This window comes from Carassius gibelio, chromosome A9 (genome assembly GCF_023724105.1).
Source record: "Carassius gibelio isolate Cgi1373 ecotype wild population from Czech Republic chromosome A9, carGib1.2-hapl.c, whole genome shotgun sequence".
NCBI lineage: Eukaryota > Metazoa > Chordata > Actinopteri > Cypriniformes > Cyprinidae > Carassius > Carassius gibelio.
Window position 1 is genome coordinate 21,192,495 of NC_068379.1, and position 23,117 is coordinate 21,215,611.

At 37.8% G+C, this 23,117-nt stretch overlaps 1 protein-coding gene across 14 annotated transcripts in view; it reads left to right on the forward strand.

The window, feature by feature from the left end:
• Positions 1-3,738: 3,738 nt before the first annotated feature.
• The window catches only part of LOC128019944 (probable ubiquitin carboxyl-terminal hydrolase FAF-X), a 32,164-nt gene continuing 12,785 nt past the window's right edge, over positions 3,739-23,117 (forward strand). For 2 of the 14 annotated variants that reach the window (XM_052606331.1, XM_052606325.1), the window contains exons 1-24: positions 3,739-4,028; positions 7,317-7,570; positions 10,421-10,566; positions 10,737-10,816; positions 10,999-11,111; positions 11,620-11,838; positions 11,986-12,101; positions 12,188-12,439; positions 12,528-12,666; positions 12,864-13,016; positions 13,293-13,397; positions 13,573-13,779; positions 13,956-14,092; positions 14,291-14,329; positions 14,893-15,026; positions 15,776-15,863; positions 16,362-16,704; positions 17,051-17,146; positions 17,241-17,452; positions 17,567-17,807; positions 17,968-18,117; positions 20,582-20,702; positions 20,795-20,925; positions 22,017-22,295. In XM_052606331.1, the coding sequence (XP_052462291.1) occupies positions 7,475-7,570; positions 10,421-10,566; positions 10,737-10,816; positions 10,999-11,111; positions 11,620-11,838; positions 11,986-12,101; positions 12,188-12,439; positions 12,528-12,666; positions 12,864-13,016; positions 13,293-13,397; positions 13,573-13,779; positions 13,956-14,092; positions 14,291-14,329; positions 14,893-15,026; positions 15,776-15,863; positions 16,362-16,704; positions 17,051-17,146; positions 17,241-17,452; positions 17,567-17,807; positions 17,968-18,117; positions 20,582-20,702; positions 20,795-20,925; positions 22,017-22,295 (3,597 nt within the window). In that variant the 5' untranslated portion in view covers positions 3,739-4,028; positions 7,317-7,474. The remainder of the gene's footprint in view (positions 4,029-7,316; positions 7,571-10,420; positions 10,567-10,736; positions 10,817-10,998; positions 11,112-11,619; positions 11,839-11,985; positions 12,102-12,187; positions 12,440-12,527; positions 12,667-12,863; positions 13,017-13,292; positions 13,398-13,572; positions 13,780-13,955; positions 14,093-14,290; positions 14,330-14,892; positions 15,027-15,775; positions 15,864-16,361; positions 16,705-17,050; positions 17,147-17,240; positions 17,453-17,566; positions 17,808-17,967; positions 18,118-20,581; positions 20,703-20,794; positions 20,926-22,016; positions 22,296-23,117) is intronic. The other 12 variants (XM_052606324.1, XM_052606322.1, XM_052606320.1 and 9 more) reach the window with 9 other exon arrangements.

The following is a 23,117-nucleotide window of genomic DNA, read 5'->3' on the forward strand; positions in this document are numbered from 1 at the left end:
AGCAATGCTTTTCTGCATTGTTGGGTCTGGCATATCGCATCTTCCTCTTTCCAATACCCCATAGATTTTCTATGGGGTTAATGTCAGGGGAGTTTGCTGGCCAATTAAGAACAGGGATACCATGGTCCTTAAAACAGGTACTGGTAGCTTTGTCACAGTATGCAGGTGCCAATCCTGTTGGAAAATGAAATCTGCATCTCCATAAAGTTGGTCAGCAGCAGGAAGCATGAAGTGCTCTAAAACTTCCCGGTATAGGGCTGCGTTGACCTTGGACTTCAGAAAACACAGTGGACCAACACCAGCAGATGACATGGCACCCCAAACCATCACTGACTAGAAACTTTACACTGGACCTCAAGAAACGTGGATTGTGTGCCTCTCCTCTCGTCCTCCAGACTCTGGGACCCTGATTTACAAAGGAAATGCAAGATTTGCTTTCATCAGAGAACATAACTTTGGACCACTCAGCAGCAATCGAGTCCTTTTTGAAGCGAGACGCTTCTGACGCTGTCTGTTGTTCAATAGTTGATTGACACAAGGAATGTGACAGCTGAAACCCATGTCTTGCATACGTCTGTGTGTAGTGATTCTTGAAGCACTGACTCCAGCTGCAGTCCACTCTTTGTGACTCTCCCTCACATTTTTTGAATGTTTTTGTTTCACAATCCTCTCCAGGGTGCAGTTATCCCAATTGCTTGTACACTTTTTTCTACCACATCTTTTCCTTCCCTTCGCCTCTCTATTAATGTGCTTGGACACAGAGCTCTGTGAACAGCCAGCCTCTTTTGCAATGACTTTTTGTGTCTTGCCCTCCTTGTGTAAGGTGTCAGTGGTTGTATTTTGGACAACTGTCAATTCAGCAGTCTTCCCCATGATTGTGTAGCCTACAGAACTAGACTGAGAGACCATTTAAAGGCCTTTGCAGGTGTTTTGAGTTTAGTGATTAGAGTGTGGCACCAGGTGTCTTCAATATTGAACCTTTTCACAATATTCAAATTTTCTTGAGATACTGAATTTGGGATTTTCCAATCAATTTAATCATCAAAATTAAATGAAATAAACATTTGAAATATATCAGTCTGTGTGTAATGAGTGAATATAATATACAAGTTTCAATTTTTTAATGGAATTAGTTAAATAAATCAACTTTTTGATGATATTCTAAATATATGACCAGCATCTGTGTTATCACATACTGTACAAGGAATTTGTTTTCATGACAGAAGCTTCTGCAGTGCAACAGAATGACAGTGACAGAACAAAAACAAAGATAATAAAAAATAAAAATAAATAGAACAAGTAAATAAGGAATAACAATTTATAAATTGACAATTGTATGTGCAGTTATATTACAATAGACATTTTTGTATGTACTGTACAGGTAAATTAAATGCAAATTTGAAGTCTATACTAAGTATGTGTGTTAGATAAATAAGTGTCTGTGTGTATAAATAGTGTTGTGTGTTCGACAGTTATTGTCAAGTGTTCATGAGATGGATTGCCTGAGGGAAGAAACTGTTCCTGTGTCTGGCCGTTCTGGTGCTTCAATGATAGATTCAATGATGGCAGAGTAGAACTGTTTCAGCAGCTCCTGAGGCAGGTTGAACTTCCTCAGCCAGTGAAGGAATAACAACCTCTGCTGGGCCTTTTTCACAATGGAGTCAATGTGAGTCCCACTTTAGGTCCTGAGAGATGGTTGTGCCCAGGAACCTGAATGACTCCACTGCAGCCACAGTGCTATTCATGACAGTGAGTGGGGACTGGGGAGAGTGCAGGGGGGTTTCTCCTGAAGTTCACAATCATCTCCACTGTTTTGAGCGTGTTCAGCTCCAGGTTGTTGAGACTGCACCAGACGGCCAGCTCTTTAACCTCCTGTCTGTAAGCAGACTTATCACCATCCTGAATGAGGCCGATGAGTGTGGTGTCATCTGCAAATTTCAGGAGCTTGACAGAGGGGTCTTTAGATGTGCAGTCATTGGTGTAGAGGGAGAAGAGCAGTGGGGAGAGAACACAACCCTGAGGAGCTCCAGTGCTGATTATACGGGTGCTGGATGTGAGTTTTCCCAGCCTCACTAGCTGCTGCCTGTCTGTCAGGAAGCTTTTGATCCACTGACAGACAAGGGTGGGCATGGAGAGCTGAGTTAGTTTGGGCAGGAGGAGGTTCGGGATGATATTGTTAAAGGCCGAGCTGAAGTCCACAAACAATATCCTCACATAAGTCCCCGGTCTGTCTAGATGTTACAGACCATATTACAGCACAAATCTTTCTAATTCTGATAATAAATCAGTATATTAGAATGATTTCTTAAGGATCATATGACACTTGTAGACTTCAGTAATGATGCTGAAAATTCATCTTTGCATCACAACAATTATAATTAGAAAAATATAATTATTATAACAACGTATATTAAAATAGAAAAACATAATTTTTAATTGCCATAATATTTCAGATTATTACCTTTTTTTCTGTATTTTTTTAATCAAATAAATGCAGGCTTGATGTGCTTAAGATGCTTTCATAATGCTGCATAATTATCAAAAATATAATAAAGTCCTTTCGCGTGACCATTTCACCCAGCCTACACTTCACATAGGATAACCTGTAGGTGGTACTTGGGCTTCATTAACTATAATAGTTTCATGAAGTTTCAGTCAAGCAAAATGCACACAACCATAGCAACGCCTCAAATTGACAGATGTAAAAACAAAAACAAAAAAATAAATAAACAGTAATTTTCTGACTTTTGATTGTTTTTGTGTACACATTGTAATTTTAATTATAATTAAAATGCATTTTGTTTTATTGACCCCAATATCATTGCTATTTGTCTGAGAGGGGCACGTTTTAATAATTCTGAAAAATGGTCCTAATACAGACTTTTACATTCACGACAACTTAACGCGTTCACAGTTTATCTTTTGTTATAAAAGCACTTGAATAGAATACATGGAGTTACAATATTTCAGTTTTCATCTTGAATATTTAAAGCAGCTTTGATGCTGTTTGAGTTCAGCAGTGACTTGGAACTGAAGAGGCTTTACTCTTTAGGTCAGGTGTCTAAACTTCAGCCTTTTCAATTCTTTAGTGCATTTATTCTAAAAAACTAACATTATTTCCAAAAGGTGATCAATTCAGTCTGTCTGTGTCTGTTTTTATGGTATTTAACTATTTAACTACATTTTATTACCAATTTATCTTAGCCTTTTATTAATAACATTTCAAAATACAGCAAACAAGTCTTTACACTTCTAAAATATACTTTTTCCAAATTCTTCTAGAAACTCAACAAAAAAAAAATTATATATATATATATATATATATATATATATATATATATATATATTCAATTTACATTTTGATTAGACAATAAATAATAATATAAATAATTTATTAAGAGAATTATGTTATTAAGGTTGTTAGGTTGTTATTAATACGAAGTGTATTCTTCATTTTGCATTTTTTTGTCCAAAGATATATTACAGTTTTATGACTAAACAAATGATTTTAAGCAACATTTCTAGTTATAAATGTGTTCAGGAGAATCAACAACGTTAATTTTGTTGTAAGAAGAATGTTACTATGCACGTTTGAATGTCACAAAGGTAGGCGAGCAGACCTCAAAAGCGCGCATGCTCAGCTGAGTCCAGGCAGTTTGTGCACGGCCACGGATATACTTCTCATTTACTTCCATCCCATAACACGGTGACTTGGAGTCTGACACAAGAGAGAGAGAGAGAGAGAGAGAGAGCGAGCGAGCGAGCGAGAGAGAGAGAGAGAGAGAGAGCGCGAGAGCGAGAGAGCGAGCGGCTGAAGGCAGTTTGAGGGAGGGGGGCAGCAGCAGTCGATGCTGGTGACGCAGGAAAAACACCCAACAGCAGACAATAAACCAATGATCTGATCTCAACACAGACGTGTTATTCATAATCGGGACATCCAACACATGCACTCGGCTGAGTAATTATTAAACAGCACTTAAATGATCCGATCTGGGGTCGTATGGAGGAAAGATCCAGTTTGATTCTCGGTAAGTGGGTTTGTGTACGAAGCTAAAAGAAGCTAGCGGCTAATAGCAGATGATTTGCAAGTCAGTGCTCGCTTAGCTTAGCTCGAAAAGCTCAATGAGCGAATGTAAAGACGTCTGGATATTTAGCATCCCTTATATATTTATATACTCACGTTTTACCTGCATATTCGCTTTTATGACCTATTCGCGCTAATTAGCATTTGCGTTTAAGGGCAGGTCAGTTTGAGGTGGATGATTTGTGGCTAAACAAGTGGTTTTGACGTGGGCAGGTCGGTTGTTTTTGGCACTAGTTGATCTTTTTTCGTTTTTGCCAAGTTGTGAGTTGTAATATGGGCTTGTTGGATAATTAAAAGAGGTTTTTTGATGTTTAAATGGCTTTAAATTCGCTGTCACGAGCTGATTGTGTTTTGGTGGTGTCCAGCTGTTAGCCGTTAGCAAGTTAGCCTGTTTCTGTTGCTGTATTTACATTCACTTTCACTCTTGCTTTTGAGTGCTAAAATAATATTGTATATTCAAAAACGGTTTCAAGTGAAGCCCCAGAGCTTTAATACAATTTTAGGCATGGCTGGCTACATGGATAAACCTGTTGTAACACTGACTGTGTTTAAAGGAGGAAACGGGCCTGAACTGCCAGTTTCAAACTAGGCCCAATGCATAATGGCTGTGTCTCAAAAGCAAGTGTGCTGCCCACCCAGACTATATTTTTGGGCATCGTAGGCACGTTTGAAGAATTCAAACTGACTGAGACCTCAAACCTATTTAGCTTCCTAACTTGACAGCATTTTGGGCCGTCATATGCTGAATATATAGGCAGCTTACTGTGTTTTGAGAGACAGCCAGTATCACCTCTTTTATGCAATAATATTTTCTGGAATTTGGAAATGATTTCTGGTAGCTCCAATATTTATATTGACAGTATGGGAAACGCCCATATTTGGTCATTAAGTGACAGTAAAATTAGTTTCCTCCCATTATCTGAGAACATCAATTTATGTTTTTTTATTTTTTATGCCTGGGCATCTGGTCGAGTTATTATTACAAATGTGAAAATATCTGTTATAACGACTTATATTATATTAGATAATTGCTTTGTCTCTGTCATGTGTGCATATCGATTCAGAGAAATGTTTTTGTATTCATTATGCTTATAGCAGCAAGTCCATAATTAGTACCAAACCAGCAGGTCAGTTAAAAGTCTCAAACAGTCTTTTACTCAGAATGCTTCTGTGTTTTATAGTGTTGTTATTTGGACAACCAGCTATCAATTTGAAAATTACACTTAATTTTTTTTCTGATATTTCAGAATCTACTAGGTCTCTGCAAGACCTTATTGAACCATGCTGGTTAAATTTATTTATTCATTGTGTGAATTTATAAATAGTTTAATTTGATATCACATTTTCAGTAGATTTTTAAAACCTTGTTTATTACTTTTTAAATTCAATAATCCTGCAATATTGATTTTATTTTATTTATTTATTTTTATTAATGAAATACTAGGAATTCACACCCTGATCAGCAGCCAGGATGTAAGAAGTTTATTTTCGAAAAATCCACTCGGTTACAGAAATCAGTTCCTGAAATGTATTCTTAATTTTAAATCTTTAAACTTTTTTTTTAACATCAGCTTCTTGTTATATATCCGATTATACTTTGCATATTGAAAAACGTCCAGCTAGCTAAGAAGTGTTGATGAGAAAGATCCCTTGGTTTTCCTTCATGTTTTAATGTGTCATGTCCTCAGTGTGCTTGTGTGCCCTGCACTGCTTTTTCTTTACTTGGCCTTGTATCTATGTACCTGTTTTGTATGCTGTGATTTAATGCACTTTGCACTAGCCAGCAGCATCCTCCTGGGAAACATAACGTGCAATAGAAGTTAAACCACTGCTATATGTTTTGCACTATATATATTAGGGGTGGCATGGTTCAACTTTTTCACGGTTCGGTTTGTTTCACGGTTTTAGACTCACAGTTTCGGTACAGTTCGGTATGTGCTATGTTTATGGAAAAACTATACTTTCTAATAAAAAAAGAAGAATATTCTATCCAACTACAAGCAACAGCACAAATAAATACAATAAAGATACAAACAATAAACAGTGATTTTTTTTTTTTTTTTTTTTTTTTTTTGGTAGGTCTAGCATAAGTTTTTAGGTAAAGTTATTGAACAAACTAATCAAATGTAAAACAGCATTGCATATTGAGACACTTTAAGAGAATGCACTGATCCAGTGTACTGATCCAGTAGGCCTGTGTTCAGCCGGCTATGTCTGATGTAGGATACTTACCAAGAGGGGAATTTTGACAATTTTTTGACAGAATTTGTCCATTTAAACACAATACTTAAGAGAGCCTAAAATTTGCGTGAGTTTGTGTGCTTCTGATGAGCGCACGCACAAATCTTCTCACTACGTGTGCAAGCTCGTTCAATTTATGTTGAACCGCGGTCCCAGCGCGTGCCGAACTGTATGTGGTGATATATGACCATATAAGTCCACTAGAATTGGATCTTCAAGAATTTTCATTTTGAAATTTAACATGGTTTCCAAACAGCAAATCTGTGCTACCATGTCTGTGCGATTAAATATGAAAAATGTCAAGACATTCAGTTTTAGAAGCAAACAATTTTGAACTCGGTGAACATATGAAATGTTAAATATACTATGCCAAATAATTGACATGTATACAAATGTCATGATAAAGAGCTTTATGAATGGTTAAATGTAAGCCTGAATTTAAAAATGGCACAGTTTACTTTTTTTAATGCACATATTTGGTCTTGTTGTACAAGATTCAAGGAATAATTTCTTGTCTTTGTGATTTTGAATCATAATGTGAAAACTTGCTCCTCCTCTTCCTTTTTGGCAGTTGTCATTTAGGCCTTACTGTGTCACTGAGCCAAAGTTATTTAGACCTTGTTTTAGTTCTCACCTTTGGTCTAGCTCTCTTCCGATGTGCAACACCTACTTTTCACAGTCCAATTCTCGATAGATAAAATCAAATACTGCCCCTTTTTTTCTGGTCACTAGGAAATATGTTAGAAAAGGAAGTACTTTCACATTGATTTTATTATAAAAACATATGAGGTCTAAGCCTGGACATGGCATAGAAATGATTGAAATATTAATTACATTTATTTCTAGTTATACTCGGCACTAAAATATTTAATGGGCTCTTTGTGAGTGCAGTCTCTATAAAATGGTGTGTGCAGTAATCATGCACACACAAATCAATAATTTTTAAAAGGTGTGTTTTAAAGATTCTGATGTTATTCTCTTTATTTTTCAGGTTATGCAATGGTCTCTGCAACTTATCCAGTCCCCCAGGTGGTGCTTTCACTTTTAGAAGTGTGCCGGTTCTCCGTCGCTCCTAAGGAGAAACTGATTTCTTCTGGTGTGCCCGCGACATAAGCAGACAAGATTGCAAAGATCTGCCCCGTGTCGAGTATGACGGCCACGACCCGTGGCTCTCCTGTGGGAGGGAATGATGGTCAGGGCCAGGCTCCGGATGGCCAGTCCCAGCCACCCCTGCCCCAGAACCAGGTCAGTGCTCCATTTTGAGTTTACCATTCTGATCCCTGTCGAAACACAACTGCTGTTTTACTGTCATTGAAGTCAAACTGTTGCCAAATAGAATTTTTATCATCAATAAGGTATGCAGTGTCCTTGTGTTGTGCTGTTTTATGTTCTTCAAACCACATCTGATCCAATTTGACAGTTGACTTGAGTTCCATCAAAAAAAAAAAAAAAAAACTAGCTGACTTCCATGAATGCTAATGTGTTTCTGTAATTGTGCTCTGCACTGGAAGGAACAGATGTCAACAGAGGGTAATGTTATTAGGTTACTGTAGGCAAAAAAGATAAAATAACCTCTCCCATATCATATCACAAAATATATTCAAAAAATTTTTATGGTTGCGCTCATGCTTTGGTTAAAAGATAAACATGAGCTTACTTCTTGATTGTTTGTAATAATTAATTGAATTTAACATTCCTGTTATTATATCAATATTAACCTTATACCCTGTAAATCAAGGAGTTTCTGTGAAATAACCAGTACTTTAGACACTTTGATCACAAAAACTGTACACATTTTCCATTTCTTTTTTTTTCAGGGTTGTCTGACAGTTTTTCCACTGCAGTCTACTGCAGCTTTTTTTATTTTTTATTACTTTATTGCTCTCTGGCCTCATATTGTAATATCCTTAATTTCAGGTTTACCTGCCACTAAATGGCATGTAAAGTGACAAGCCACACACTGTGTTTGCTTTTGCATTACTCTTAGATCTTTCTTCCTTTCTAGTACAAGAAATGCCGTAAAGTTGACCTTGCATTATGCAGATAGTTAAAAGTCTAGCTCAGTGAGACATTAAAGGGATAGTTCACCCAACAAATGCAGATATTTTAATGTAGTCCATTTTTGTATATCATATTTCATCAACAACTGTGGTAAATATAGGCTCAACCATGTGTCCTTGATGAGAAAAAGTTCATTGGTTATCAGGTCTAACAAGCATGTTTCTGCTTCAGTTTATTATCATATTTGATGTGCTTTATGTGTGTGTGTGCACGCTAATTAGTATTTATATGTAAATAAAAGCCTAAATGTTAATTTGTTAACATCTTATAAAGCCAGCATGTCTCTTGGATTCAACCACTTGATTCAAATGGGTTTCTTTCTTGATGACTTTATAAACTTTTTTAAGCTCGAGTTGTTGTTATTATTATTTGTGTGTGTGTGGCTTTTAGGGCTGCACAATAAATTGCATGCAATATTTAATGCGCATCTTGTCAGTAAACCCGGTTCTGTAATCAGCAGTAAATCTTCATCACCTGCGCGGTTTCACATGGAGTAGCAGTTACTACACAGAGTCGTTGTTCACTGACAAGCTGCGCTAAACGTGCAAAATATGATGGTGGTTTGGCGCAGCTTGTCAGTGAACAACGACTCTGTGTAAATGCTGCTCCATGTGAAAGCGTACAGGTGATGGAGATTTGCCCATTGAATATCGCATGCAATTTATCGTGCAGCCCTAGTGGCTTTTTATTTACTTTGACATTTAGTTTCAGAAGATTAAAAAAAAGTGGGTGTCTTTTGAGAGGTCTTACCATGACTTTGGATTTCCCAGAAACATTGTGTTTTCTGGTTGAATAATGTTTAAACAATATTTTAATGCATTTGTGGTTTAAAAAAAAAAAAAGATTATGACAACAGACAAGACAAGCGGCTGGATCCCTTTGATTATTTTGCAGAGGGCAATTGTTACGTTCTCCAGGGATAGACTGCAGCAGTGTTATCTATTACACCTGCGCTCACCAAGTGCATGTTAAAAGGCAGGAATCAATGAGGATGAGACGCCTGGCAGAGAAAAGCACACCAGTTGGTTAGAAATGTGTAGCGCCTAGACATGAGAAGCAAACTGGCTATGTAGGTCAGCCAAGCAGAAGGAGCCTTTTCCAGCACACCCCCACATTTCCCAAGTTTCTGCAGGCTCCATTCAGCTCTACATGCAGAGCTCCAGCCCACACGCATCCATTGACATGGCACAGGAAACTGACTCGGAGCATCTTAAAGCTGCTTTTATCTTTCTTACGCTTTCTTTCATTCTTCTAATCCCTTACATGGATACATACTTTATGCCTGCTTATTTGAAGGATTATCCCGTCACTAAGATACACAGGTCATTAAGGTGGTTTACGTTTCTTGTGTGGCTTTCTTGTTTTTTACTGTCAGTTATACAACATAGTGTTAACAGGAGAATGTCTAGAATTTTCTTTTAATCTCAGATATTACTTGTCGACTTGAATTTATGCTGTTTGTCTATGGCTTATGATTATTAATAGATTTGCCTATCTTTTAAAAACTAATTTTACCCTGTTCTTACTATGAATAGTCTCAGATGCTAACTTGGCATCAAATAACATGAGATAGATATATATATATGAGGCATCATGACATTAAAATTGACATTGTTTACAGTGTAAAAGGTACATAGTGTATAAGTTTATATTCAGTAAAACAAACAATAATATTGTGAAATATTATTTCAGTTTTTAAAATAATGGTTTTCTCATGTGCTCAAGAAACATTACCTATAGTCAAAGTTAAAAACAGATGTGCTGCTTAATATTTTTGTGGAAACAACTTTTTTTTTTTAGGGTTCAGAGACAAAAATAAAACATTTTATTCTTAAATACAATACTTTTACTGAACTTATTTATATATTTATTTATTATAATTATTAATATAATTTAATGTCATCATTAATAGCCTGTGTGGCAGACTTTGTGTTATGAGGCCACTTAATATTGTTCTCCATCTTTATGGTAATGACCCTGAATGTTATCTTCATATCACATACTTTCTAAACCTGTGAACTGTTTGCATTGCAGACATCCTCTCCCAACTCATCCAACGAGAACTCCCCAGTGAGCCCACCAGATGACCAGGGTCAGGGGGGCAGTCCCACTCCCCTGGAGGAGGAGGAGCCAGCTTTCCCCCACACTGAACTGGCCAAGCTGGATGATATGATCAACAGGTTAGGGCTCGTATCCTATATGTGGTCTAATAATGTTTATAATTAAATCAAGAGCACTGGAGATGAATTACAAGGAAACTGATTAAAGGACATTTATTTAGTGAGATTACACATCTGTGTTTTATCAGCGATGTTATTATGTTGATTATGTTTGTTTTTTATATGTACAGGCCTCGCTGGGTCGTTCCAGTTTTGCCAAAGGGTGAATTAGAAGTTCTCCTTGAAGCTGCTATAGATCTTTGTAAAAAAGGTAATGCTTTATTTTTTGGCCTTGTTCATCATTTAATATTCTTTCTGTTTTCATCGATAATTCTGCTGAGTAGTGGCAGAAATACTATTTCCTTTATCTGCATCATCTTAAGCGTTCTCTTTTGCTCTTGAAGGAATTCTTCAGCCTGTGTAAATGTCTTGCTCTTTCATTTCTGTCTCCAGGACTTGATGTAAAGTGTGAAGCATGCCAGAGGTTTTTCAGAGATGGCTTGACAATATCCTTCACAAAAATACTGACAGATGAAGCTGTTAGTGGATGGAAATTTGAGATCCATGTAAGTCCTCCAACTTGTTTGTCGGTGCCGTTTTCATCACTCCTTTCGTTTCTGCAGCACATTTTGTCTTTTTGTTTGCACAATTTTCGGTTTTACCAACCGTTTGGCCGTCAGGTCTGTCGTCTCAAGTATTGATTACTACTTTGGGCGACTGTGAAGAAACATTGTTTATTTTGGTTGCCTTCATCTAATTTGGCTGTTTGATTGAAATGCCAAAGCTTTGATCAAAGAACTCCTTTCAGTAAAACAGAGGCAGTATTAGGACACAGAGCTGAGTCATCGCTCTCGTATGAGGCTTGGTTTAGCTCTTCCACGGCTGCTCTAGGATCAGCTTCAATGGCACTGCAAATATAGATTTTATTTTTTTACAATTTAAGATGTAATGTAAATCAAACTGCATCAACTATGGTTGCCTTTCAGTCTATTTTAAAGCCACAACATACTCAATACTTTAAGGATGGTGTGTGTTTGGCCTAACGTGTCAATCTGTGTCTCATTTTCTCGGCAGCGGTGCATCATTAATAATGCCCACCGACTGGTGGAGCTGTGTGTGACCAAGCTCTCTCAGGACTGGTTCCCTCTGCTAGAACTCTTGGCGATGGCCGCCAACCCCCACTGTAAGTTCCACATCTACAATGGTACTCGGCCCTCTGAGTCCGTGCCTGCTGGGGTTCAGCTAGCTGAGGATGAGCTCTTTGCCCGTCCACCTGACCCTCGCTCTCCTAAGGTGAGTGGGTGTTTGTGCCAGACGTTAAATCCACAGATGTCTTATGCATCAATGACCTGTTTATGAATCCGCTTTAATTTCAGTGTTTTATTGTGTTTTGCTGTATTGGTCTATTCAAAGAAAACTTGCTGTTTTTGTTTCCTGCAGGGCTGGTTGGTGGATTTAATTAACAAATTTGGCACATTAAACGGGTTTCAAATTCTGCATGATCGATTCATGAGTGGCCAAGCTCTGAATGTTCAGATCATTGCTGCACTCATTAAGTAAGTACAGTTAAGCATATTTAACTTTTTTGCCTGGAACCTGGAAATTATTTTAATAAGGTTTGGTTTACTTGTTTATTTTGCAGGCCTTTTGGACAGTGCTACGAGTTTCTCACTTTGCACACAGTAAAGAAGTACTTCCTTCCCATCATAGAAATGGTTCCCCAGTTTCTAGAAAACCTCACAGATGAGGAATTGAAAAAGGAAGCCAAGAACGAAGCCAAAAACGATGCCCTGTCTATGATAATCAAATCTTTGAAGAACCTGGCTTCCCGAGTACCAGGACAAGAGGAAACAGTGAAGAATTTAGAGATATTTAGGTTAAAAATGATACTTAGGTGAGCTGAACATCAGCTAAAACTAGACATGTTGTTGTTTTCAGCATATGAAAACATTTTTCTTTATCATTGTCCTTTTTTGTTACAGGTTATTGCAGATTTCTTCTTTTAATGGCAAAATGAATGCACTAAATGAAGTGAACAAGGTGATTTCAAGTGTTTCCTACTACACGCATCGACATGGCAATCCTGAAGAGGAAGAGTGGCTGACCGCAGAACGCATGGCAGTAAGTCATGCTGCAGTACTTAACTGAATTAGTCTGCAAAGCTTGTAACATTCTCCAGTTATTAGCATTGACTATACTAGGCTAACAAAACTTGGTGTGTTATTTAGGTATGTGTAGGCCTTAGAGGCAATGGAAGTAACCTTTTTGATTCAAATCTGTATCTACACATTAGCTGAACATGCATACGTTTCCCACAGGAATGGATTCAGCAGAACAATATTTTGTCTATTGTGCTGCGAGACAGCCTTCATCAGCCACAGTATGTGGAGAAACTGGAGAAGATCCTGCGATTTGTCATCAAAGAAAAGGCCCTAACGCTTCAGGACCTGGACAACATCTGGGCCGCTCAAGTGAGCCATTTTCAAGTTTCTGTGTGATTCTAATATTTGTTGTGTAAAATGATTAATCATATTATTATTGTCATTCAAGATTGTCATGCAAGGTCATACAATACCTACAATTAAACACGATAAACCAATCAACATAATCACATGGCTATAATATTAAATTAAGTTAATTTGTTAACATGTTACCTTTTGCAGAATTTTTGCTTTATTAGTAAACTTTGCGGCGTCGTGTCATTCAAACAGGTTTTTTAATCGTAATAATGCTATCTATGTCCTCAGGCAGGGAAACATGAGGCTATTGTCAAGAATGTTCATGATCTCCTCGCAAAGCTGGCATGGGATTTCTCACCTGAACAGCTGGACCATCTCTTTGACTGCTTCAAGGTTATTCATAATGAACTGGCAATTGCAATTTGATTCATAAAAAAAGATTGTCTTAATGTAGAGACCATTAATTATAGGCATTTCATTAAGACTCAGGATTGCTATGTGTGCCTTACTAGCATTCCAGACGATTACAGAATCTCTGTCCTCAAAGGAATCGTTTTATGGTTTATAGGAAAGCTGGACTAATGCAAGTAAAAAGCAGAGAGAGAAGTTACTGGAATTGATTCGTCGACTGGCAGAGGATGACAAGGATGGTGTGATGGCTCACAAAGTCCTCAATCTGCTGTGGAATTTGGCCCATAGTGATGATGTTCCTGTGGATATCATGGACCAGGCCCTTAGTGCTCATATTAAGATTTTGGACTACAGCTGTTCCCAGGTATTCTGATCAGCTTTATTTAAATAGTTCACTTTAAATTAGAACTTAAAAATGGACTGAATTTCTTTCTTTTGTGCAGAACAAAAGTCATTTTATTAGATGTTTTGGTCACATGAGAGTGAGTAAACCATTGAGGACACTGAAATAAAAACTTTTTTTTTTTTTTAATGTTGTAGGACAGGGACACACAGAAGATGCAGTGGATAGACAGATTCATAGAAGAATTAAGAACTAATGACAAATGGGTGATTCCTGCACTGAAGCAAATACGGGAGATCTGTAGCCTCTTTGGAGAAGCCCCCCAGAATTTAAGGTAATGTAGCTCAACTCAGCCAACTTTAACCATCTGTCACATTGATACTTATTTCAGTACAAAAAATACATATATTAACAAAAAAAAAAAGCATTTTTGCTCCTATTCAAGGAATATTTACATGAAAACTACCCACACATTTTAGGAAGAGCATGTAAATGTAGCAAATGTATCGTACGCATCCCTGTTGTTTTTCAGAAAGAAAATACCTATTAACTTACTAAAGAGCTTAGAGGGGTAAGTGGACAGCAATTTTGGGAAATATTATCATCATCATTATTATAACTAATTTTAAAGCTAAAGTTTGTTTTTTGGTTTTCAGTAAATCTGTAATTAATGAAAATCTGCTTGGTGTCTCCTGCACCATCTAATCAAATCACCAATCAGTGCCTGTGGACGAGGTTCATGCATATAAAGCTTCTCACAGTAAGAGTGCAGCTGTGGGTTACATTTCATAATCTTACAAATGCATACCCTTGGTATATGGTCTGGATTTAGTGCACTCTTCCTTTGGGATGCTTTAAATGTGTGAGTCTGTTGGAGAAAATAAAATCGCAGAAGCCTGAACTAAAATTTTCTAATACTTTCCAACACCTTTAATATGATATAAAATAAATTTTCTGCATTTGTCGTGATAGTCTCGGGATATTGCTTCTTTAATGTAAATGTAAGTTTTGATTAGCTATATACCTTAAAAGTCAATTTTCATACAATTTAGTTTGAAGAAAACAAAAGCAATATAATTAGGATATTACGATGGGAAGGATAATCCAGTCATGTGTTTTTCTTACTTTCTTTAGTCAAACGCAACGGAGCCCGCATGTCTTCTATCGACATGACCTAATCAACCAACTGCAGCACAACCATGCACTGGTCACTCTTGTAGCGGAGAACCTGTCTGCATACATGGAGAATATGAGGCAGTTCTCGAAAGGTTTGTGTGGCTAACATTATGTGTATATATGGACATATCCATTTATTCATTAGAAATGGAGAATCAAAATGTGCCTGATATTTACACACATAACCGGTTACTGTACAAAAAAGTAGATTGCGATTCTCCTTGACATGGCAATGCAAACAATAAATCCGTTTTGGTACTCTTTAATGGGGCATGATTGATAGCTCAGAGTGCCTCAGTTCCCACTTTAAGTGAACCTTGTTTCCAAAGTCATCTACGAGATGGATTAAAATGTTGATGCTGTAAAAGGAGACATAAACACGACCATATGACAGCATTGAAAAAAAAAAAATATATATATATATATATATATATATATATATATATATATATATATATATATATATATATATATATATATATATATAAACGTGTATATATATTTTTTTACTTTTGTCTGGAACCCTGTTGCCATTTCGAGTATTTAAAAGCAACATGCTGTAAAGGAGGGCATGGATAGGGTTCGATTTAAGTTATCAAATCACAGCAGTGGGTGTTTACTTCCATTTCTACAAGAGGTAACATCCCTTTCACTTCTGTTTTTCATCAGAGAGTGAAAACGTGGGTGGAAAATTACTGTATTTAGAAATACTGGACTTTTCTTGGTACAAAAAAACATCAGAATTCGAACCTGCATGTCATGACCCCTTTAACATATATTTTTGGTTTTTATGGCCAAAGTATTAAACATTTGCCAGTGCTAACTTTTTCTGTTTTATCAGAGCACACAGACTTTGATCCCCAGACGGTTAGACCAGGAAGTCGGTATAGTCATGTTCAGGAGGTCCAGGAGCGGCTCAATTTCTTGAGGTATTTATACTGTATATAACAACCTTCCTATTCACTGCATAGATCGCAGAATCCAAATTCAGTTCCATTATTTACTCTCTTCACATTATTTGGCTCTAAACATTACTCATTTTTGTCATCAACAATAGGTGTTATAGTGTACTAGAATAAGCTGTTTATCACTGTAGCTAGGTGATATATGATTTATATATATGATTTTCACTTTTTTATTCTGGTTTCTATTCTTTTGATTGTAATGGCAAACCTGAACAGACACCGAATGTTCTAGACTATTGTTATATAAAAGGCTATTTTATTTGTCATCTATGGTAAATTTCTTGTACACCAAGGAACAGACAATTTCAGTCACCCTTATTTCAGAAAACAGCTTTCACACTAATCAAGCTCTGTCATCAAATGGATTTGGTCTTCACCACTAAGTCTTTATTAAAACGGCAAGTTCTTAGACTCTCTAAAGACCCCCTAAATAACAAATGATTAAATATCCTCATCCTTCAGGTTCTTACTGAAAGATGGACAACTCTGGCTGTGTGCACCTCAGGCTAAGCAGATCTGGAAGTGCCTGGCGGAGAACGCAGTGTTCTTATGTGATCGGGAGGCCTGCTTCAAATGGTACTCCAAACTTATGGGGGACGAACCCGACCTTGACCCTGACATCAACAAGGACTTTTTTGAGAACAACGTACTGCAGCTTGACCCCTCGCTGCTGACAGAGAACGGGATGAAATGCTTTGAACGATTCTTTAAGGCAGTCAACTGCAGGGAGGGCAAGCTGGTGGCAAAACGCCGGGCATACATGATGGACGACTTGGAGCTGATAGGGCTGGATTACCTGTGGAGGGTAAGAGTCAATTAGAGCTGCTGAATCTTCATTGGTATATTTAAAGCTGCCTGTCTCAAATGCCTTCTTTTTTTAGTCTGTTTAGTTTAGGCCCAATTCCAATTCTATTTTATTAGTGCTAAGGGGAAGTGCTAAGGGGTAGAATTGGGATTGGGCCTTAGTCTGTCTTTTAATATAAGTCAATGTATTTTAATAAAATGTCAAGTAGAACATTTGGGAACATGCCCTTGGATGGAAATTTTGGATCATCTCATCACAGTTATATATTTTGTTGTAATATAATAAATATAAGTATTTTAAAGCTAAATGTCAACCTGAGCTTAAACCATCTATTTTACTTTGACAGGTTGTGATTCAAGGAAGTGATGATATTGCTAGTCGAGCAATTGACTTGCTTAAAGAGATTTATACAAACCTCGGACCAAAATTACAAGCTAATCAGGTAATAATACAGTGGAAAAGCATATCACTTGCTGTAATGAATGTTAGGCTGATCTTGAGTTTGTTTTTAAAATGTGTCAAATGACTGTTTGCAGGTGGAGATCCATGAGGATTTTATTCAGTCTTGCTTTGACCGGCTCAAAGCCTCCTATGACACTTTGTGTGTGCTGGATGGAGATAAAGACAGCATTAACTGTGCCAGACAGGAGGCCATCCGTATGGTGAGAGTACTGACGGTGCTCAGGGAGTATATAACGGAGTGTGACAGTGACTACCATGAGGAGAGGACCATCCTGCCCATGTCCAGGTAGACCCATTCAAACCTGTCATAAATTAACTCAATAATTTTGTAATTTTTGCCAGTCTGTGATGGCCAGATTCTAATAAACTCTATTTAAATATATATTTTTTTCTCTTTAAGGGCTTTCCGAGGAAAGCATATCACGCTAGTTGTGCGTTTCCCAAACCAAGGCCGACAGGTTGATGATCTGGATATTTGGTCACATACCAACGACACAATTGGCTCCGTGCGGCGCTGCATTCTGAATCGAATAAAGGCCAACAGCACACACACCAAAATTGAGCTGTTCATCGGGGGAGAGATCATTGACCCAGCAGATGACAGGAAGCTAATCGGGCAGCTAAACCTCAAAGATAAAACTGTAGGCATCTCCTTGGCTGTTTTTCTCAATTTGCTCAGCATGGAATTTCACCCACGCAACCTTTGCCTCCCATTAAACATCACTTTTTGTAGAGGTCGTTTAAATAGGATATGTTATAGTTTACAAGTTATAGCCTTTTTTTTCTTTTTTCTCTCTCTAGCTCATCACAGCCAAGCTCACCCAGGTTAGCACCAATATGCCTTCCAGTCCAGACAGCTCCTCAGACTCCTCTACTGGCTCCCCTGGGAATCATGGCAATCACTTCAGTGATGGGCCAAACCCTGAAGTGGAGAGCTGTCTTCCCGGCGTGGTGAGCTTTTTGCCATTCAGGCACACAATTGAACCAATCTGTCTATTTATTTACACATTGCATACATTGAAAGGGGAGTGCATTAATGGTCAGAAAAAAATTTATGTCTGAAGCTATGTTGATAGATTGTGTATATCCATCCATGGTGCTTTGCTGAGAGATCTGTATATTTTCCAGTCGCTTAAAGCCCGTAACACACCAAGCCTACAGTTGGCCATCAGGCAATGTTTGGGCGGTTTTTGAGCATCTAGTCGGACATCATCAGCTGTTTTTTGGACAATTCTGCATGTCTAATTGGTGCTAGAGTTTGTCGGAGAGAAGGAGGACTCCGATTGGCTATTTAGCTTCGCGAATGAGCACGCAAGAAAAAAAATGCCACTGACGAAAACAAACCAGTAATGGAGTTTAGAGGGAACGTACAGACACTTGTTGTCATTCTGTCAGTTTCTTTCTTTCTTAAGACCACTAAAGACTAACAATGCTAGTGCCATTTGCAATTTAGCAGACCTGATTGGAAAAAAGCTACACAAATCCGTTGGTAATGAGTGCAGCTGGTGTAAACAGTGGTAAAGCGCTGCTTGCTTTGTATTTACACAGTTCTAGCTCTTTGGTTTCCCTGTTGGAAAGCTGAATACAGACTTCTGCCACCTGCTGGTGTGGGATAGTTATGTTCTCTCATGCAAACCAAAAGTTTGTTTGCCATCCGCCATAAAACATTAATAGAAGAAGAATTTTCATGCTGCACTGTTGAAACTGATTGGCGCCGCGCTGGTGCGATTTCATTCGCTCCGTGCTGTCAGTTCAGTGACGCTTGTAAACACGTCCTCTCTGCGCTGTCAAGTCAGTCGCGGAGCTTGGTCCATTGAGCCGCGCCAATGACCGCAAACACAAACACTTTAATACCGTACTGTTTCATCCCACTTTCGCTGTGTTTGGCTTCCCATATTTTTTACCCTGATGCTGGCGATGCGATACCTAGGGCTGTGACGGTGGCTGATTTTTACCACCGCGGTAGTTATGGACCAACAACCGCCAGTGGCGCGGTGTAGATAAAAAAATATATATATATATATATAGGTGTCAAAATGTGCTCGTTAACAAGGCGATCATTTTTTTTCCCTTTTTTTTTTGTATTAAAAATATTTAACGTAGGGGCTTGGATGGCCACCCACTCACAACTGCTGCTTCTGTCACTTTTTCTCAAGACAAGACGTGAATTTATTCAGTCGCAGAATGACTGAACAGGAGACGTTTCAGACACGCGCTCCTCTTCACTTTATTATCAGGTGCAAGTTAAGCGAGCGTGGACGGTCCTGCCGGTGCGCGCTTTTTTTTATGCATATACTTTCATATCAAACTGCGAAATAAACTATGTGCAAGCAGTGTTGTGGTCAGTTAATTCATGGAATTACCAAAAAAGGTGATTAAAGCTGACTTAAACTGTGCATGCATTTAATATATTTTATATATATTATATACAGGATATATTTATATATATGTATGCACATGTCTATGAAATCAGCCCAGCACTGTCTCACTCATCTAACACATTCTATTTAACTCGTCAGTTCGTGTTTATTTGAGAACTTCTGTCAGTAAACGCCGCCTGCAAAACACTAAAATAAATATCAAAGAAATAATTCAGTTAAAGAAAGAAGACGCCTAAATAAGAAAATTTAAATACACCCTGACTAACGGACGCGAGCGCGCAGCGTGAAAAAATACTCATTTTAGTCAGTGATGCTACACTGGATGCAGCACAACAGGACATGATAAATCCCCGTCCTGACACAGAGTTCAAATGTCCTGTGTAGAGACTAAACAGACTAAACCTGTTGCGTCGCGGTGGTGTTGCGTCCGGTTTACTTTTCCGCCACCAAGCGAGATCAATAACTCCTCATCTGCACGCGCTCTCTTTGAAATAGGAATCGTTGCCAGACAATAGTATTTTGTATTGACAATAGCAGATATCTTTTTTGATGTTCAAGACAATATTAGGCTCATTCTCCTATTAATGTATTAATTATTTATTATAATTATTATAACTTTGTATATATGAGCTGGCCTATTTTAAATACTTTATATTTAATGTGTTGGTTTATGTTCAATATTTAGGGTTAAATTGTTGGTCTTTAAAATAAATCTACTTTTGATTTTCAACCGCTGAATGATTTTGCAGACCTTTTTGACTGATAACCTCCATGTGCCGAAGAGGCGAACCTGTCACAGGATGCGTGATCCAATAATAGCGATGTATGACTGTTTCCGAATATATGTCATGTATTGGCAATATGACAATTTGCCCAACACTACCCCCCCCCCCCCCACACACACACACACTCCCCACCAACCCATTTGCTAAATGTCTGGATTTAGTATTTCATTTATTGCTGGATTTATTACAACAGTTTTTAATGTTTTGTTTGCCAATTTTAAGTGTAACCTCTGATTCTTATCGTCTTAGATAATGTCCCTGCACCTGCGCTACATCTCTTTCCTCTGGCAAGTTGCAGACCTGGGCTGTAATCTCAACATGCCTCTCCTCCGGGATGGAGCTCGTGTTCTAATGAAGCTCATGCCTCCAGGTGCTCTATGTGCTTCATTAGATGTCTGCTTGAGACATCTAGCTGCACCAATCTGCCGTCTCTGTTCATTACTCATAGTTGTTGCCTTTCAGATAATGCCACAGTGGAAAACCTGCGAGCCATTTGTCTGGATCACGCCAAACTTGGCGAAAACAGCCTTAGCCCCACATTGGATTCACGTTTCTTTGGACCATCACCATCTCAAGTGCTTTACTTGATAGAGGTTTGTTTGGTTCTCAATATGAAAATATTTTATGAAACTGGGTATGCATAACCATATGTCTATGCTTGGCTAGAGTTGAGTATATCCCGTTACACAGTAACGTTACGTTGCAAATGTAGTGTTAAATAAAAAATATTATATTCCTTTTAAAATCACATTTTACACAAGGCTGATGGAGGTGCCAGCGCCATCACTTGCATTTTTTCCTTGAGAACAGCAATAGACTTTAAAATGCCATACATCATTTTAATCTGTGAAGGGTGTACTTTGTCTAATTTGTGTACACTCACAATTCCATTAAAAGATTCACACACAAACATGAGAAACGGATCTATAGAAAGTTTGAAAAAGTGTCAAATTTTAAATGAAGTAAGCCTTATCTAAAACGAATGTTCTCTGATGAAGTAATCCATATGAAGCCAACGCAAGGTCCAGTTTTTCCCATCTGAGCTCATTATCTGTAATGTGATCACACCCACATGTGCAGTGCTGTGTTCATACTGTAATCATCCACGTGAGACGAGCGAGCCTGTAAAAGCCCACATCACCTCTGTATACAAAGAAGCTAGATACATTTTTTAGCAATCAAATATGCACTGTATGTTCATAAATACTGTTTTCAAATTTTATCAGAACCATTTTCAGTGTAAGTTTTTTTTCTGTTTTTAATGCTCACACAGTTAAGCCAGCATACATATTTGTAATCTGTTACTTTTTTGATGAACTTATCCAACACTGTGCATACTACACAAAAGCAGCATAATTTTAGGATTATGTACTTTTTTTTTTTTCAGATTTTATTCATATTTTGAATCAGCTTATTTTATTTTATTGAACTGATTGAAAACATTCCAATGATTAGAAATACAGATAATTGGTGTATTGTGTATGTGTGTGTGTATATATATGTATGTTTGTATGTTTAGCTTCATTTTTATATTAGTTTTAGTTTAGGAGTTTTTTTTTCATGTTTTTGTCATCTTATATTTATACTTTTAATTTGCAAAAACGGGTACAGTAAATTGTCCCAAAAGGCTTTTTTTTTGTCTGGCATCGGTTATTGCTATATGAAATGTTTCTATGTGTCTCAGGTTGTGTACGCCTTGCTCATGCCTGCCAGTGGGACATTGGGCGAGGATGCTAGTGACTTCCAGTACAACTTCTTGAAGAGTGGTGGGCTGCCCCTCGTTTTGAGCATGCTGACCAGAAATAACTTCCTGCCAAATGCTGACATGGAGACCCGGCGGGGAGCTTATCTCAATGCACTAAAAATAGCCAAACTGCTGCTTACAGCTGTAGGCTTTGGCCATGTGAAGTCCGTGGCGGAGGCCTGCCAGCCTGTGGTGGAGGGGACTATCCCTGTATCGCCTGTAAGTTGCCCTTGCTTTAGCTCCTAACGGTTCCTTTCCAGGAAAAGTAGAAGCACAATACCTTCATGAAAGGACCAAAACTTAGACCCTCAGTTTATTTAATACATTTCCATATCATATTGAGACTTTAAAGCTGAAGCTAAGGTATAAAACAGAGACTTGACGTCTCGGGGAATAAAAGTGAACCTGCGTTCACTTGTGTGCTTGGCTTAGAACCGCATCTCATAAAAGTGCACTTGGCACAGCCCTAGTATTTTAATTAGGACAAATTATGGGGTAATGGGAAAGTAAAGATTTCTTACTGCAAAAACACAATTCTGTTTGAAACGCTGTAAGTGTTTTTTAGTTTTTTTTTTCCATTTTTAACTGAGTGGATTTTATAGGTTTGGCACTGAGCGTTTAATTTCTGTTTAAGACCGTAATTTTTCAGACTCCATTATTTTTAACAATCAATAGAACCAGGATGGCTTTCACTGTGTAGCTTCACAGATGTCAAGGCTGTACAGTGTCTTGTGAGGAAACACTCACACAGACTCCAGAAGCATTTACATGAGGGAGTAATAACCATGAGAAAGGGGAAAGGTGAATGTACTTTATGCAACTTTTTTTTTTTTGTTTACTGTATTTTATTATTTCTATGCATATGGTGGAACAATGTTTATATGACTAATAGGGTTGGAAATTAACACTGACCATGATTTTGACTGCATCACAAGCTGAAATGTGGAGCTCATATATTCTGTTAAAGCACTGAATGTTTCAGTAAAAAAAAAAAAAAAAGAAAACATGATTTGAAGTTTTTACTGATGCTGGGTAGAGATT